At 41.5% G+C, this 18,269-nt stretch overlaps 1 protein-coding gene across 1 annotated transcript in view; it reads right to left on the bottom strand.

Moving 5' to 3' along the window:
- The window catches only part of kpnb3 (karyopherin (importin) beta 3), a 56,253-nt gene that overhangs the window by 27,939 nt on the left and 10,045 nt on the right, over positions 1-18,269 (bottom strand). The window contains exons 3-10 of the mRNA XM_070891760.1: positions 17,413-17,605; positions 15,025-15,127; positions 10,522-10,618; positions 9,126-9,230; positions 7,854-7,976; positions 6,931-7,051; positions 3,353-3,440; positions 2,042-2,148 (exon numbers count right to left, since the gene is read on the bottom strand). Coding sequence (XP_070747861.1) covers positions 2,042-2,148; positions 3,353-3,440; positions 6,931-7,051; positions 7,854-7,976; positions 9,126-9,230; positions 10,522-10,618; positions 15,025-15,127; positions 17,413-17,605 — 937 coding nt within the window. The remainder of the gene's footprint in view (positions 1-2,041; positions 2,149-3,352; positions 3,441-6,930; positions 7,052-7,853; positions 7,977-9,125; positions 9,231-10,521; positions 10,619-15,024; positions 15,128-17,412; positions 17,606-18,269) is intronic.

Genomic DNA, 18,269 nt, shown 5'->3' with positions numbered 1-18,269 from the left:
CTCCCCCAGGTCCCATTGTATCGTCACTAAGATGTGGACAGGCATATTGTTCAATATAGCTTTGAAACCAACTTTCAAGAGGTGCAAGAACATGAATGTTCACTGCTGTAATGTATGCACCTGTGAGTATGCTCACAGGTTTACCAAAATAGTTGTAGGGCTATTGCATTGTGAGTGGCTTAACCAGTCACAAACATAGAAAATAGGTGCAGGAGTAGGCCATTCAGCCCTCCGAGCCTGCACCGCATTCAATAAGATCATGGCTGATCATTCCCTCAGTACCCCTTTCCTGCTTTCTCTCCATACCCCTTGATCCCCTTAGCCATTAAGGACCATATCTAACTCCCTCTTGAATATATCCAATGAACTGGCATCAACAACTCTCTGCGGCAGGGAATTCCATAGGTTAACAACTCAGTGAAGAAGTTTCTCCTCATTTCAGTCCTAAATGGCCTACCCCTTATCCTAAGATTATGTCCCCTGGTTCTGCACTTCCCCATCAGGAACATTCTTCCCACATCTAACCTGTCCAGTCCCATCAGAATTTTATACATTTCTATGAGAAACCCTCTCATCCTTCTAAACTCCAGTGAATAAAGGCCCAGTTGATCCAGTCTCTCCTCATGACAGTTCAGCCATCCCTGGAATCAGTCTGGTGAACCTTCGCTGCACTTGCTCAATAGCAAGAACGTCCTTCCTCAGATTAGAAGACCAAAACTGAACACAATATTCCAGGTGAGGCCTCACTAAGGCCCTATACAACTGCAATAAGACCTCCCTGCTCCTATACTCAAATCCCCTAGTTATGAAGGCCAACATACCATTTGCCTTCTTTACTACCTGCTGTACCTGAATGCCCATTTTCAGTGACTGATGAACCATAACACCCAGGTCTCGTTGCACCTCCCCTTTTCCTAATCTGCCGCCATTCAGATAATATTCTGCTTTCGTGTTTTGCCACCAAAGTGAATAACCTCACATTTATCCACATTATACTGCATCTGCCATGCATTTGCCCACTCACCTAACCTGTCCAAGTCACCCTGCAGCCTCTCAGCATCCTCCTCATAGCTCACACCACCACCCAAGTTTAGTGTCATCTGCAAACTTGGAGATATTACACTCAATTCCTTCCTCTAAATCGTTAATATATATTGTAAAGAGCTGGGGTCCCAGCACTGAGCCCTGCGGCACTCCACTAGTCACTGCCTGCCATTCTGAAAAGGACCCGCTTATCCTGACACTCTGCTTCCCGTCTGCCAACCAGTTCTCTATCCACGTCAGTACATTATTCCCAATACCATGTGCTTTAATTTTGCACACCAATCTCTTGTGTGGGACCTTGTCAAAAGCCTTTAGAAAGTCCAAATACACCACATCCACTGTTCTCCCTTGTCCACTCTGCTAGTTACATCCTCAAAATTCCAGAAGATTCGTCAAGCATGATTTCCCTTTCATAAATCCATGCTGACTTGGTCCGATCCTGTCACTGCTTTCCAAATGCGCTGCTATCTCCTTCTTAATGATTGATTCCAACATTTTCCCCACTACTGATGTCAGGCTAACCGGTATATAATTACCTCTTTTCTCTCTCCCTCCTTTTTTAAAAAGTGGTGTTATATTAGCTACCCTCCAGTGCATAGGGACTGATCCAGAGTCAATAGACTGTTGGAAAATGATCACCAAATGATGTTCACAAGACTCAATAAAACCCCCGTCAGTTGAGTCTAGGTCATCCACAATGAGGCATGCAATTGTGAGCCTGGTGGATGAACTGGTAATGTGTAGTGTGATTGTTAAACCTTTGCTAATAAACCAACTAGTTCTTAATAGCAATGTGTTGCTATGAATTCTTAAGCAAGAACCCATGAAGCAAATACATTACAGCTGCCTCAATGGGCAAGTGTTTTGAGAATTTATTAAATGCATTACGATTTTAACCCAATAAAATCAAAGATTAGCCTTAATCAGTGGTTTTTTTTTTCCAGAAATGGATCTGACCAAAACAGACAATTTAAGTTACTGAATGCACCATACTCACAGTTTTGTAACATCTGCATGATGTGTTCTTTTATCAGTGGAAGCACTACTTTACCACCAAGGCCACAGGCTATCCTGTCCAGGGCACTTTCACCAGCAACAGCATTGCTAGGTTAAAACAAAAAAAAAGTTTTGAGTTCCAAAAGGAAAACAGTTAAATCAGATTACTAGCAAGGCTTTTACAAATTACATTCAATCCAGGATTTTTAAAAAACTTTGAATTGCAGCAACTGATGAAGATGTGGGACACAGATGGTGACTGGGATTTTAGGGGGGAGCTATTGGTGTAGTCCACTGGGTTTCTCTTGTGTACCTCCTGCCAACCAGTTAAGAATCAGCAGCAGTAGGAGAGCTGGCTACTCTGCCTCACTCAATTCACCACAGGCTGCATAACCTTGGAGGGGAACAATTCCATTGAAAAGAAAAAAGACAAGAGACTTGCATTTAAATAACATCTTTCACAACCACCAGACATCCCAAAAGCACTTTACACTTCCAAAAATAGTACTTCATTGGCGTAAAGTAGAAAACGCAGCAGCCAATTTGCACACTGCAAGCTTCCATAAACAGCAATGCGATAATAAAAAAAAATTACTTGGTTATTATCTTAACATAAAAGTGTTGATTGAGGGATAAATATTGGCCAGGACAACAGGGATAACTCCCTAGTTCTTCTTCAAAATACTGCCATAAGATATTTTACTTACACTTGAGAGCAGATGGGGCCTCAGTTTAATGCGCCTCCAAAAGATGGCACCTCAGACAGTGCAGCACTCCCCCAGCAGTGCACTGGAGTGCAAGCCTAGATTTATGCATGCAAGTCCCTGAACCCACAACCTTTTGACTCAGGTGAAGGTGCTACCACTGAGCCACAGCTGACAGTGAAAGAAAAACTACACAAACATTACTGTTCAGCACAGTAACAATTAAAGGTTGAGGATCCTGCCAATAGGCAAGAGCATTACTTTGAAATATGCTCAGATCACTATACTCTCGACATCAAGCACAATATAGCTTCGGTAGCCTTTACCCTTCTCTGTCAATGGATGACTCTTAACCTTGGAAGTCATTCGCTGCAATGGAATCAATTTATCATGCCACAGCAAAGGATTAAATAGGCACACAAGGATCAATCTTAGTACTTTTAAATTAAACCTGCCCAGTGCAAATCACTAATTGATCAGATTTTATGGTGCTGTTGTCAAAGATAAATTAGAGACACGTCCAAATTACAGTAGATTCCTTAGTGTTCATTTGATTTCAACCCCTACACTTTTCCATAAAAAGCTAATTTTCATTAAATGCGAAGTACCTGTCAAAGTCATCATCTTCAAGTTCATCCGAATTTGACCAGTTTTCATCATTCTCTAAATCCACCATCATTGCCAGCATCTGTGGAACTGAATAAAAATATATTAATGAATAAAAACACGTATCTGTCACCGTTCACTTAAGAATAAATGCCAGTTTTTTTGAAGTAGGCCAGGGGGGGTGGGGGGGGGAAGAAAAATGAGATTGTAGCACATCAACCAGTTTAAAACATGTTCAGTGCCGGTATACCAACAGTAGCAACTAGGACAGTCCTTACAGAAGAGTATCATCTGGTATTAAAGACAGCAAGTACAAAAATATATAGCTTAAACAAAGTCATTCAGAATAGTTCTTTAATTTGATGCAGTCAATTAATTCTTAGGTAAAGCATTGGCGTGCAAGTTGCAGAAATTCACGCAATGCACACTTGTAGTCCATAAGTAAAAGAGCAACTTTGATATTATAGCCACCATCTATTTATAAAAAGAATGAGATTGTATTATTGTATTTACACACATGACAGACAGTCAGTTCCTAGGACCAATATTTATCCTTCAGTATAGGCCAATGAAGTACTTTTTTGAAGTGTAGTCACTTTTGTAATGTAGGAAATGCGGCTGCCAGTTTGCGCACAAGAAGCTCCCATAATCAGCAATGTGCTAATGACCAGATAATCTGTTTTAGTGATGCTGGTTTAGGGATAAATATTGGCCAGGACACCAGAGGTAAGTCCCCTACTCCTCTTCTAAATAGTACCTTGGGATCTTTTACATCCACCTGAGAGCAGATGGGGCCTCGGTTTAACGTCTCATCCGAAAGACGGCGCTTCCGACAGTGCAGCACTGGAGTGTCAGCCTGGAGTGGGAGTTGAATCCACAACCTTCTGACTCAGGCAAGAGTGCTATCCACTGAGCCATAGGAGTGGTCGAAGTGAATAATATAGATTCATTTAAGGGGAGGCTAGATAAGCACACAAGGGAGAAGGGAAATGAGAGTTATGCTGATACAGTAAGACGGGGAGCGGTTTGAGTGGAGCATAAACGCCAGCATGGACTGATTGGGCCGAATGACCTGTTTGTATCCTATGTAATCCTATTATTTTACACACATAGGCCCCAAGTTTCCACACGCGGCAAAACAGGCGCCCCTCCGAGCTGGGCGCCCGTTTTTCGCGCCGAAAACGGCGCCTGAAAAAAAACACGCTATTCTCGAGCACTTTGCAGCTCGATGTCAGCTTGGCGTGGCGCCCAGGGGGCGGAGCCTACCACTCGCGCCGATTTTGTAAGTAGGAGGGGACGGGTACCATTTAAATGAGTTTTTTTCGTGCCGGCAACCCTGCGCGTGAGCATTGGAGTGTTCGCGCACGCGCAGTGTGAAGGAAACATTGGCACTCGGCCATTTTTGTAGTTCCTTGTAGCTGTTCAATTTTTAACAATTTTTTAATAAAACCACATTGCCCTTCCATGATCAGCACTGAGGCTTCTTGCAGCAGTGAGAAGGCTGCAGGAAGCCTCAGAAGTTGAGGCAGCCGTTTCCCGATGGGCCTCCCCCCCCTGCCGTCGGGAATGGCTGCCTCAACTTCTGAGACTTATTGCAGCCTTCTCACTGCCTCCCTACCACTGCCATCGGTCGGGCCCTCACTGCCTTCCCCCCCCCCCCCTCCCCTGCTGTCGAGAACGGCTGCCTCCTCCCTGCCTCCCCCCCGCTGCCGTCGGTCAGGCCCTCACTGCCTCCTCCCCCTCCCCCCACCGCCGTCGGGAACGGCTGCCTCCTCCCTGCCTCCCCCCCGTTGCCGTCGGTCGGGCCCTCACTGCCTCCTCCCCCCCCTTGCCGCCGGGAACGGCTGCCTCCTCCCTGCCGCCGTCGGGAACGGCTGCCTCAACTTGTGAGGCTTCCTGCAGCCTTCTCCCTGCCTGAAGCACTTTCACACAGGTAGGAACATGGTTTATTTAATCTTTTCTTTGCTTATAAATTTTTATTCAGGTTGGAATTATTTGTATAATATTTGTATAAGTATAACTAAGGATTTATTGTAGAATGTAATGACTTCCCTTCCCCCCCCCCCACCTCGTTCCCGACGCCTAATTTGTAACCTGTGCCTGATTTTTTAATGTGTAGACAAGGTTTTTTCAGGCCTACAAAAATCTTCACTTGCTCCATTCTAAGTTAGTTTGGAGTACGTTTTCACTGTGGAAACTTTCAAATCAGGCGTCAGTGGCTGGACACACCCCCTTTTGAAAAAAAAATTCTGTTCCAAAGTGAAACTGTTCTACATGACTAGAACTGCAGAAAACTTAAATGTAGAGAATTCCGATTTCTAAGATACTCCGTTCTCCACCAGTTGCTCCTAAAAATCAGGAGCAAATCATGTGGAAACTTGGGGCCATAATGTAACTATTCTCCATTCACTGCATTTTGCTGTACTCAGGAGACTATTTGCTGTATTTTTGGTCTTGAGTTCAGAACTCTAAATAAAAACCACAAGTTCCACCCTACCTTCAACTCACTGAATGACCGTGGTGTCAGTGTTCACGGAGCTATCTGAAGCCATTTTCTGAAGTCACATTTACTCTGTATCTAGAATGTTTTTTTTAATAAATACAAAATCACAAAAGGTGCAAAAAATCCAGATTTTCCAAAGTTTTACTCCTCTGTAGAACCCTGTGCTACACAACAGATACGCTGGGGTTCCACCATAATGGTTTGTATTGGAACTGGAACTCCCGTCTATTTCACTCTACATTGCAGTAATTGGGAATCTACATCATTGGCCCACAGATAACGAGTTTGCATCGCACCTTCTTGCCGCAATGCAATGAGAACATTCAGTGGCGTGGATTTAGAAATATCACTGCCAAAATCTACACCAAGAGGCACATGCCAGCATACTTAATAACAGCTTGCATTTATATAGCACCTTTAAGATTTCACAGGAACGTTATCAAACAAAATTTGACAGCTACATAAGGAGATACTAAGATAGATAACCAAAAGCTTGGTCAAAGAGGTAGGTTTTAAGAAGTGTCTTAAAGGAGGAGAGAGAGGGAATTCCAGAGTTTAGGGCCTAGGGAGCTGAAGGCACGGCCGCCAATGGTGGAGCGATGGAAATCGGAGATGCGCAAGAAGCCAGAATTGGAGGAGCACAGAGATCGCGATGGGTTGTAGGTCTCGAGGAGATTACAGAGAGAAACAGAGTATTTCCAGTCATTGAGGGGGTCAACGAGGGACCATAGGTACAAGATTATATCCAGGAGAATTAGAACAAAGGGCAGGAGAGATTTCTTTACGCAGAGATTTCAGAGGCTGGAATTTATTTCCAGGGTTAGAGGATGAAACAGAAACAATGTTAACATTCAATAATTGACTGGATAGGTGGTTGAAGGGATACGACGATAGGGTGGGAAAATCCAATTGAGACTATCTTCTTGCATGGACAGTAAACGCAGTCACGGGCTGGTTGGGCCGAATGGCCTGTTAGAAATACATCGAGGTTACAACACACTAAGTACCAGATCTGAACAATACATGAAACCCAATCAAGGGGTTATGAAATTCCAAGTAGTGCTAAACGTTACTTACTAGCTTGTGATACAATATTGCTGTGCTTTCTCAGCATAGCAGAGGCGGTCTCCGACAAAGTCACGATCACTTCCAGTGCCAGCTGACGCTGCATGTTTTGCAGGCCAGTGTCTGCACAGAGCTGTAGATTAAAACAGGGACAAATTACCACCCATTTTCAAAGGTATTAAAGCAAGCAGATTTAATAATCTACTAAGTAGAACCACTCAACTACTATTTAAAAATCTAACTGAAAACCCAGTAACGCAAACATAAAGTTAACGGGCTTCTGAGACCAATCATCTTCAGCCCTTTCACAATTCCCTTGCACTACGGGGCAATAACATCTCCTTCAGATTCACCACTGCGCTCATGCCCACCGGGATTAAAATTACTCCATAGCACTTGGAATAGTGTTGTGGAATGAACTCTCGTACTAAATTGAATATTGTATAAATACTATACAGCGGTCACATTTTATGGCTCATGGAATAGCCTACTGTGTGATATTTATACCAATACAACAACAATGACTGGGTTTGGTTTGCAAGTTTATTTCTAAAAATAAAATGCTCAAGAATACATTTTTTTTTAAATTTCAGGAGATTCAAGTCTGTAAATGTTAAGCTGAAAGTTAACCTTCAATTAGGGATATATACGCACAAGGTGAAATTTGCAGGGCTATTGGGAAAGAGCAGGGGAGTAGAACTAATTCGATAGCTCTTTCAAAGAGCTGGCACAGACGCAATGATCTGTGCTGTATCATTCTATGACAACTGAAATATTTGGTCAAGTGGACAGCTGCTGGCTGAACTTTAGTGTTAAATTTGATTTACAACCAAGATCAAATCCAAACTACTGCAACAATCAAGTTAGGATACATTTATTCAAGTTTACCTCGACATTTAAACGGGAAAAGGAGTACAATTCTGTACAAAGCTTACCTTGAGGCTTAATGTTAAAGTGGGCTCGAGCTGAGGACGTAAATATTTTGGTGCTGTGTCTGCAAGCTCCACCAATGATTTCAACACAGAATCATCATTTTGATAGCAGGAATCATTGACAGCCTAAATCACAGAACAAAATGAGGAATAAGAGAGTAGTGCAGTGCCAACATATTGGTAACCAAAGACTTGGTCAATGGAATACCCAGCAATATTTTAAAGAGATATTGTTGCTCATGAAAATCTCCAGAATCAAAAACTCAGCCAAAACACAATTCAACATTTAGAAGTCTTCCTTGTTTATCCGAGAACCACTACTTGCTGACACCAGTATCTCACAAAGACATTTACCTGGTTTAATTGTACAACCCTCCGAGAACTCCGCGTTTCACTAATTCTGGCCTTTTTCCTTTGCCCTTAATTGGCGGCCGTGCCTTCAGCTGCCTAGGCCCCAAGCTCTGGAATTCTATTTCAATCTCTCCGCCTCTCACTCCTGAGACGCTCCTTAAAACCTACCTTTGACCAAGCTTTTGGTCACCTGTTCCAAAATCTCCTTTTGTGGCTCAGTGTCAAATTGTGTCTGATAATTTCTACGTAAAAGGAGTTCTATAAATGCAAGTTGTCGTCAATAACTTATACTGTTGCTCACAATGTTAAATAATCATGCACATCCAATTACTCAAAACACCTCCACTACTAAAAATTCAGTAGCAATAAATAAAGCATTATAAACACCTTCTCTGCAACAGTTACATAGAACTCGCAGCAAAGAAACAGGCCATTCGGCCCAACTGGTCTATGCTGGTATTTGTGCTCCACATGAGCATCCTCTCCCCCCACCAGCACATCCTTCCATTCCTTTCTCCCTCATGTACTTATTTAGCTTCCCCTTAAATGCATCTATGCTAATTTCCTCAACTATTCCATGTGGTAGCAGGCTCCACATTCTAAACACTCTCTGGATAAAGTTTCTCCTGAATTCTCTAATGGATTTATTAGTGACAACTTATATTAATGATCCCTTGTCTTGTGGAAACAACATCTCCATGGCTACCCTATCAAACCCTCAACTACTCCTTGTGGTAGCAAGTTGTCAAGTTACACATCAAATATAACTTGCCCACAAACTCTGGCTATTTACATAGGATGGGACTAGATACTAAGTTCATAAACTCTAATGGATGTACAATTATTTTTATGATTTAAGTAATACCAATGCACACCTTGGTACACTGCAAGTTTGCTCAGTTAGGAAAAAGAAAAATTCAATACCTGTAGGATTCCAGGCAGCATGTCAGCAAAGTGCTTTTGCAGGGGAGTATTATTCTCATTAGCCAGCACAAATGCTGCTGCAGCCCTGGCAGCCAGCATTCGAATCTATCAAGAAAAGCAGCATTAACAGAAGACAGCATCTTTAGAACATCTTTGGAAGAAGCATTGATCTGTCTTATTCAAAATATGCGAATAAGATTGAAGAAAACTACATCACAGTTGTCACCACCAATGAATACAGGAAGCATTCACCACAGATTTAAATGTTTGTGTTTTGGTCTTTTATACACCTTGCCCCTCTCCATCTCCATCATCATCATCGCCTCCAATTCTGGCCTCTTCAGCATCTCCAATTTTCATCGTTCCGCCATTGGTGGCCGTGCCTTCAGCTGACTTGGTCCCACGTTTTGGAATTCGCTCCCCAAAACTCTCCCTCCTCCTTTAAGACGCTCTTTAAAACCTACCTCTTTGATCAAGCTTTTGGTCACCTGTCCTGATATCTCCTTGTGACTTATAATTTTGTCTGATAACACTCCTGTGAAGCTCCTTAGGACGGTTTAATACGTTGAAGATGCTGTATAAATGCAAGTTGATGTTTTGTACGATTTCAGATTTGCTATGTTCCAGTCTTGGTATCATTACTAATCAGTGCCTCTCAATTTGGAGGTGCATAGTTTAAATTCTTTGTTCATATGCACTTTTGCGAGCAATAAATACACCATGCCATTTTATTAAAATTGCTCAATACAAACTATTGGATTTGATTTTCTTGAGTTTGAAACCACTTTGAATTGATGGGAAATCCTTATTCGTTTACAGTTTACTGCTATGTGCATTTTTAGAATTTACTGAGATGATCAATGCATTGAAGAATCCTAATTATACTAACCAAAAGGATGCAATCTGAAAATGCATTCAAATATCTAATGAGTTGTAGTCTGAAGCAACACAAAACCTTTAGCTTCTATCCGAGAGAACATTAATAGTTATTTACTTGTTAAAAACACACTTGCATCGGGACAATGTAAATCAGTAGAAGTGTATACTATTCCATTATCTATACTGCTTTCATATTCATTTCACACCAAGAGTAATAAGATTGCTTGGACAGGCAAAGTGCCTTCTTTTGTTTCATAAAGGTTATTCCTTTTAAGGGATAAATGTCCACATTTTATTTTAAGCTTTTCAGTCTTGCACCAGAAATCTAAAAGGTGGACATTGCTACTATAAAGCACATCTAACAGTATTAAACAATCATTATCATCACAGGCAATCCCTCAGAATTGAGGAAGACTTGCTTCCACTCTTAACATGAGTTCTTAGGTGGCTGTACAGTCCAATACGAGAACCACAGTCTCTGTATTAAACAGTGAAAAACCGTATTGGCAACCCTTACCGTTGAGTTTTCCTGATCCTGCATGCACTGAAGCAACATGCGTTTGATAACGTCAAGATAATGTTGTTGCTGGTTTCCAAAAATTCCTGGGAAATTCCTATTAAACATTGGATGGGCAAAGTTTACATTATTAAAATCAACTCATCAGCCAACTCATCAATCATCTTCATTATATGCTGTGGTTAGCCTTACAAAAATTCAACCCAGACTGGTCCCAGTACCATCTCCTTTTCCCTCACACCATCATCCCTTCCATCATTTAATCTCTCCTCCCTTCCACCCTATCACAGACCTTCCCTTTTGTTCTTGCCTCCCCTTCTCCTGCTTCTGTACTTGCTTAAAATCTGGCACATCTCTAATTTTTACCAGTTCTGAAACATTAACGGTTTCTCCTTCCACAGATGTTGCCCGACCTGCTGAGTAGTTCCAGCATTTTTATTCCAGATTGGGTGGAGAGAGGGGGGGGGGGGGGGGGGGGGGGAGAAATGAACTTACCGAGATGAAATGCCATTTATTTTTCAAGTACGATATGTGTAAAGGTTTCCATTTAAAAAAAAAGGTACAAATGTGGATTCCAAATCGCAGTCTTTGCAGGGAATAATGGTCTAATGGTAAAGTGATTTGAAATCACATCTGAGTAAGCTGCAACAATATTGCAAGCTTCGAGATGTCCTGGAGTTTCAAGATGCCGATATTTTTGGTACAAGGCAGAGAGAAGTCTCGTTTTTTCACCGGATCTTTAATTTATTCCAGACCATGGGGACTATATCAGAAGGAACAACTCGGCAAGATCACATTTCTGTAGATTAATGCTGGGAAACAGTATATGCCGGATAGATCAAATTTAGAATCCCAGAACGCAGTGCAAGAGATTGCATTGTAAGTACACATTTTAAAGTGAAAGACCTGAGCCATCAATTTTCAACAATAAATATGGAGTTTATCATAACCGTCAATTCATACATAAATTTGAAATTCTTAAAACAGAAGTCTATTTTTGTATTAAAATTGGTTTTGGTTTAGTCGTCACTTTTTACCTCTAGTAACAAAAACAAATTGCAAAGAAACATGTCTGCTTTGGGTTTGAAGGTTTCTTTTAAAAAAAACAGGTGGATGGTAAAAAAGGAGAATACACGGGCAATGTAAATAATACATTATCTGAACAGTGTTAAAACAAAGGAGGATTCATGTGCAAAATTTCACCAATACAGCAATTTTAGAGTGAGCTCTTTTCTTCAACTTTATACTCATTATTGGGACACAGCATTTACCAAATTCAGGTCTCCAAGTCTAAGGATAAGGGGTAAGCCATTTAGGACTGAGATGAGGAGAAACTTCTTCACTCAGAATTGTGAACCTTTGGAACTCTCTACCACAGAAAGTTGTTGAGGCCAGTTTGTTAGATTATATTCAAAAGGGAGTTAGATGTGACCCTTATGGCTAAAAGGGATCAAGGGGCATGGAAAGAAAGCAGGAACGGGGTACTGAAGTTACATGATCATATTGAATGGTGGTGCAGGCTCAAAAGGGCCGAATGGCCTACTCCTGCACCTATTTTCTATGTTCCTATATATTAGTTTACAGGTTATTCATTCACAATTAACACAGACCTCTAAAGCCCAAAGCGAAAACATTCTCATTCTTCAAAATGACAAGAGCAGTCCCTAAGGGTGATTTAATTGAGGTTTTAAGATGATTTAAAAAGAGAACGCGAGAGCGAGAGAACGCGAGAGCGAGAACGCGAGAGCGAGAACGCGAGAGCGAGAACGCGAGAGCGAGAACGCGAGAGCGAGAACGCGAGAGCGAGAACGCGAGAGCGAGAGCGAGAACGCGAGAGCGAGAACGCGAGACACTTCCTCACATAAAGGGTGGTGGAAATCTGGAACACTCTCCTCCAAAAAAAAAACTGTTGAGATTGGGGGGTCAATTGAAAATGTCAAAACTGAGATCGATAGATTTTAGTTAGGCAAGGGTATTAAGGGTTACAAAACTAAGGCAGGTTGATGGAGATAAGATACACATCAGCCATGATCTGATTGAATGATAAAAGGCTTAAGGGGCTGAATGGCCTCTTCCTGTTCTCATGTTCCTTAAAAATATTTACAGCTTGGCTTAGCGAGCCTCAGTCAAATGGTTTCAAAACATTTGGTTCAGATTTCAGTTCTGGACCTGCATTCAGTTTCCTTACAGCCAAAACTAAAATATGGAAAGTACAATGCTGTCATCAACAAGCATTTGTAGGTATTTAGTGAAGTAGTACTGTATTCAATGAAGCCAAACCTATATAAAATGATAATTTTTACTAAAAAAAAGCAAAGATCTGTAACAAAGTGACATAAATCATGCACTGGAATGTAGGAACAGGAACAGTTCTGACAAAAGGTCATTGTCGTGAAACGTTAATAGTGTTTCTCACTCCACAAATGCTGCCCGACCTGCTGAATAGTTCCTAAAATTGCTGGAACAGTAGGCAGCCATTCAGCCCCTCCTTTTACTACCAGTACAAGCCAGCGATGTGGTTCTTCAGTCTAAGAAGACATTGGTGATATCACCCTGTTTGAGATTTATAGGTGGCTGTGCTTCAAAAGGCACGTAATGGAGGGCCAGATTGGCAATGTTATCAGCTTTATTCAAGAGTTATGTCAGGGGGCTTTAATTAAGCACATTTTCCTGCTGGACACGTTGTCACACAGACTGCAGCGGTTCAAAAAGGCAGCTCACCATCACCTTCCCAAGGGCAATCAGGGATGGGCAATAAATGCCGGCCTTGCCAGCGACACCCACATCTCAAACAAATTTAAAAACAACATCTGGTGTTGTATAGGAACAGGAGGAGGCTATTCAGCCCCTCGTGCCTGTTCCACCATTCAATTAGATCATGGCTGATCTGTAACTCAACTCTATTTACCTGCCTTTGCCCCATATCCTTTTAAATAGCTTACCCCAACAAAGGCAAAATAGTACAGATGCTAGAAATTTGACATTTAAAAAAAAACAGAAAATGCTGGACAAACTCAGGTCAGGCAGCATTCAGGTCGATGACCCTTCATCAATCTAGCGATCTCAGTTTTGAATTTTCTGAGGGACAGAGTTCCAGATTTCCACTGCTAATGCAACACCATCACTTGTGCAAGTCCCCCCCACAGAAATAGCAGCCCTCCCACAAAGTGGCAGCTCCTGCACAACATTCTGATCATACAACATTCACTTGGGACACAACAGAAAAGCTCCACATACTATCATTTCTGCCAGTTAAACTCTCTCCCAGACATGATGGCAGATAGAAGGGACAGCCACTAGCTCCTGATCCAGGACTCCTGGTGCATGCATTAAAGAAAAAAACTTGCATTTATATAGCGCCTTTCACAGAATATTCCAAAGTGCTTCAAAGTGCCACACAGACTGCAGCGGTTCAAAAAGGCAGCTCACCATCCCAAGGGCAATTAGGGATGGCAATAAATGCTGGCCTTGCCAGCGACGCCCACATCTCGAACAAATTTAAAAATAACTAATGAAGCACTTTTGAAGTGTAGTCACTGTTGTAATGTTGGGAAATGTGGCAGCCAATTTGTGCACAATAAGGTCGCACAAATAGCAGATTATTGACCAGTTGGTTGAGGGACAAATATTGGTTGGGACACCAGGAAGAACTCCCCTGCTCCTCTTCGAATTATGCCACTGGATCTTTCATGTCCATCTAGAGAGCAGACAGAGGCTCGGTTTAATGTCCCAACCAAGACAATGTAGCACTCCTCCCTCAGTACTACACTGAAGTGACAAGCCTAGTTTGAAGTCAAGTCTCTGAACTAGCTTAAACCAACAACCTCAGACTCAGGTGAAATACCAAGGACGCGGATTTCAGTTATGTGGAGAGACTAGAGAAGCTGAGAGTGTTCTCCTTAGAGCAGAGAAGATTCAGGGGAGATTTAATTGTTCAAAATAAATGAAGGGTTTTGATAGTGTAAGTAGGGAGAAACTGTTTCCAGTGGCAAGGGGGGTCACTAACCAGAGGATTTAAGATAATTGGCAGAAGAACCAAAGACGAGATGAGATGATTTAAAAAAAAAACCGCAGTGGGTTGTGATGATCTGGAACGCACTGCCTGAAAGGGCAGTGGAAACGGATTCAATAGTAACTTTCAAAAGGAATGGGATTTTTAAAAAACAGAAAAGGAACATTTGCAGTACTACAGGGAAGAGCATGGGAATGGAACTAATTGGATAGCTCTTTTATAGACCTGGCATAGGCACGATGGGCCAAATTGGCCTCCTGTGCTGTAAGAATCTATTATTCTAAAGTTCTACCACTGAACCAAACCAGATACTTTCTCATGCCATGGAAAGACCAGAGCTGCAAAGACATTAAGACTTGGAGAATTTGTGGTTGAGAGTCAGTCACTCACTGGCATCAATTCTACAACATTTTCTCATCACAGTCTGCTTCAGCTGCACCTTGTATGCCACATGAAGTTCAACATGGCGAGCACCAAGAATTGGAACTTACCAGAAAATGTGCAAAGCAGCTTCACGTAATGCCATGTTCTGGGAGCTGACAGATTCGAAGAGAAATTTCAAAATTTCTGGCCACTGGTTGTTGCCATCATCATCTGAATATAAACAAGTAGCATCTTTAGCTTGAATCAATTATTTCAGGAATACTCAGGTAAGTCACTCCCTCACTTTGGATAGACTACTTGGGAAGTGGCTTCTGCATTTAAACAAGAGGCGGATTTATTTCATGGAATTTACAGCACAGAAACAAGCCATTCCACCCAACAGGTCTGTGCTGGTGTTTATGCTTCACACAAGCCACCTCTGATCCCTCTTCTAACTCCATCAGGATATCCTTGTATTCCTTTCTCCCTCGTGTGCTTATCTAACTTCCCCTTAAATGCATCAATGCTATTCGTCTCAACCACTCCAGTTTCTCCTGAATTCCCTATTGGATTTATAGGTGATCGGCCCTAGTTTCGGTCTACCCCACAAGTGGAAATATCTTCCCGACACCTTGGAAATTCCGGCCAACTGAAGTTACCAATTAGTTGCTGATTTATTTCAAGCAATCTTAGCTTTCATTGATATTGTTCAAGGTAACTGCAAATGATCAAAATGCTATTAATACTACAAGAAAAGTCAACTTCTAGAATTCCATGCCTCCAATTCCACCCTCTCTACTGAAGAAACTGACATGTTGAGGTTCGCAGGTGCCTGCAACCTTCCAATGCATCACCCAAGTGACCTGTTTCCACCTATGAGTCATCAGAGCCCAAGCATCAGCATATTTGATTTTTTTGTTGACCATGCAGCCTGATCCTGACCTTGTCCTTACCCGATACATTACATCGTTTCACTAAAGGAAATGACCACGCTAGTTTTGGGCTGCAATACACAACCCAACAAAGACAGTCTTGAGTATCCCCGAACAGATTAACTTGCACACTGTCGAAAAACGATAGACACATTACCAAAATTATGGAAAAGTTGAAGGTTAATCCTTGCATAGCACGAAATCGTGGAAACAGTAATGATCCATACATCCCAATTTGACCAGGTTTCTAGCTGGTGGCAAATTGAATTGGGCCTGACCGAAGTTGCAGTCCAATAAGATAGACTAACATGTTATGATCTTTTGGAAAGGTACTGTTAACTACCTAGAAAGCCTCTTGAACAACTGTGTTTTCAGAAAAGATGGTTCACATGATTCAAGGTCAGGGAAGAGGAAATGATTATAAAACCTCGTTGGCAGTTATAGTTTCTGATGTATCTACCTATTTTTAACATGTTGGAAAACGATCTATTTGATTGAATAGATCAGCTTGGCTGTTTTGTTAATGGCCATTGTGGAATTGTCTTGGCAAAATTTAATGTATTTATCACATTTGGGGAAGGCTTTAGGAGAAACATATTGGACAGGATAGAAATTTAAGAGAAGCTGTAAACAGTTTTTTTTAAAGAAAAGAAAAGCTGAGAAAGGGTTAAGGAGGAGGAGGAAGATCTTGCATTTCTACAGCACCTTTCACAACCTCAGGATGTTCCAAAATGCTTTACAGTCAATGAAGCACTTTTGAAGTGCAGTCACTGTAGAAATGTAGGGAAAAAGAGAGAGGAGGCTGAAGATGAAGTCCAAGCATCTCAGAGGAAAGCACAATTGGCCAACGCAATAGAAGACAGGGCTGTATATCTTATCATGTCAGGAACAGGTTGAATACTAGAAGTTACCAGCAATGCATTAAATACAGATTGTAAACTTAACTTTGCTAAGCTGCACTGTAACCTGGGAATTGAACACAACTGTCATACTATTACTAAGCAAAATCCAGCTGATATTGCGATCTTGTGATACACTTAAAACTATTGGCGTGCCTATGATTTTGCCTGATTAATATTAAATGGCCATTTATTTTACTACCATCACCTTGTGATGGTAGTGTGTTATTACAGATAATTATTAAATAAGGTAGCGTAAAGCAATTGTGCATGTCTGGATTCATTTTTGATGATTCTGGTAAGTAGAAGTTATATACACTCTAAACAGTGCTGCATCACATTGATTTGGTTTGGGTAACTATTATGTGGAACAGTCCAAAGTCAAGTAACTTGGGCATTTTATAAACCATAAATACAAATTGTAGATCCCAATCAAATTTTACAACATGCACACGGAGGGCAGGAGGGGCAGATAGAAGAGAAAGAGATTCATCAAATGCTCCACAATTATATATTTGAATTTCAGATACAATATTTTGAGATTTAGCATTGATCTACTCAACACTACAAAAAAAATCAGGTGGTGCTATTTAATGAAGTTTCAGTAAAATGCCACAGGTGTGAAAATTAATTGCTAAGAAACACGAAGTTGGATATGTAATCGAGGATATCACAAGTTACGAACCAATCAGATTCCTAGAAAGCTCTGCTGCAATGTCACAAGTCTTCTTCCTGATATTAGATGATCCCTCCATCTGGATACCCAGAAGCAGTTCATCTTTGACAGCGTTCTGCAAATCAGGGGTTAGGCTTGGGAATACCTCATCAAAAGAAGCAGACAGCATTCGCCGCATTAAAACAGCAGCCATCTGTCTTACCTGCAAATAAAGACAAATGCAATTATACACCCCCTTTAACTTCGGGATCATAGAATCGTACAGCATGGAAGGAGGCCATTCAGCCCATCATGCCCATGCCAGCTCTTTGAAAGAGCTATCCAATTAGTCCCGCTCCCTCAGCTCTTTCCCCGTAGCCCTGCAAAAAATGTTTCCTTTTCAATATTTATCCAATTCCCTTTTGAAAGTTATTAAATCTTCTTCCATCACCTTGTGCATTCCAGATCATAACTTGTTGAGTGTTAAATGTCTCCCCATCTCCCCTCTGGTTCTTTTGCCATTAACCTTAAATCTGTGTCTTCTTGTTAGGGTTAGGGTCCTGCCAGTGGAAACAGTTTCTCCTTATTTAGTCTATCAAAACTCCTCATAATTTTACAATGATACAAGGCAGTATTTACACACGAGTGATTCCCACAAGAATACAAAGCTTTAATGCTCAAAATGAAGCCGTGTTGGGGAATTAAAACATTTCCTTTGAATACCCAGTGTTAAATACTGTTGTGTTAAGTACAACACTGCCATGTACTGAATTATTCCAGGGAGTTCGAGCTTCGGGCCCACGCAACAGAAGGCACGGCCACTGATGGTTGAGCAGTTATAATCAGGGATGCTCGAGGACAGAATTAGAGGAGCACAGACATCTGAG

Source organism: Pristiophorus japonicus, chromosome 10 (genome assembly GCF_044704955.1).
Source record: "Pristiophorus japonicus isolate sPriJap1 chromosome 10, sPriJap1.hap1, whole genome shotgun sequence".
In the NCBI taxonomy this organism is placed as follows: Eukaryota; Metazoa; Chordata; class Chondrichthyes; family Pristiophoridae; genus Pristiophorus; species Pristiophorus japonicus.
The sequence above is the reverse complement of the archived record's forward strand: the minus strand, read 5'-3'. Positions and strand labels throughout refer to the sequence as shown.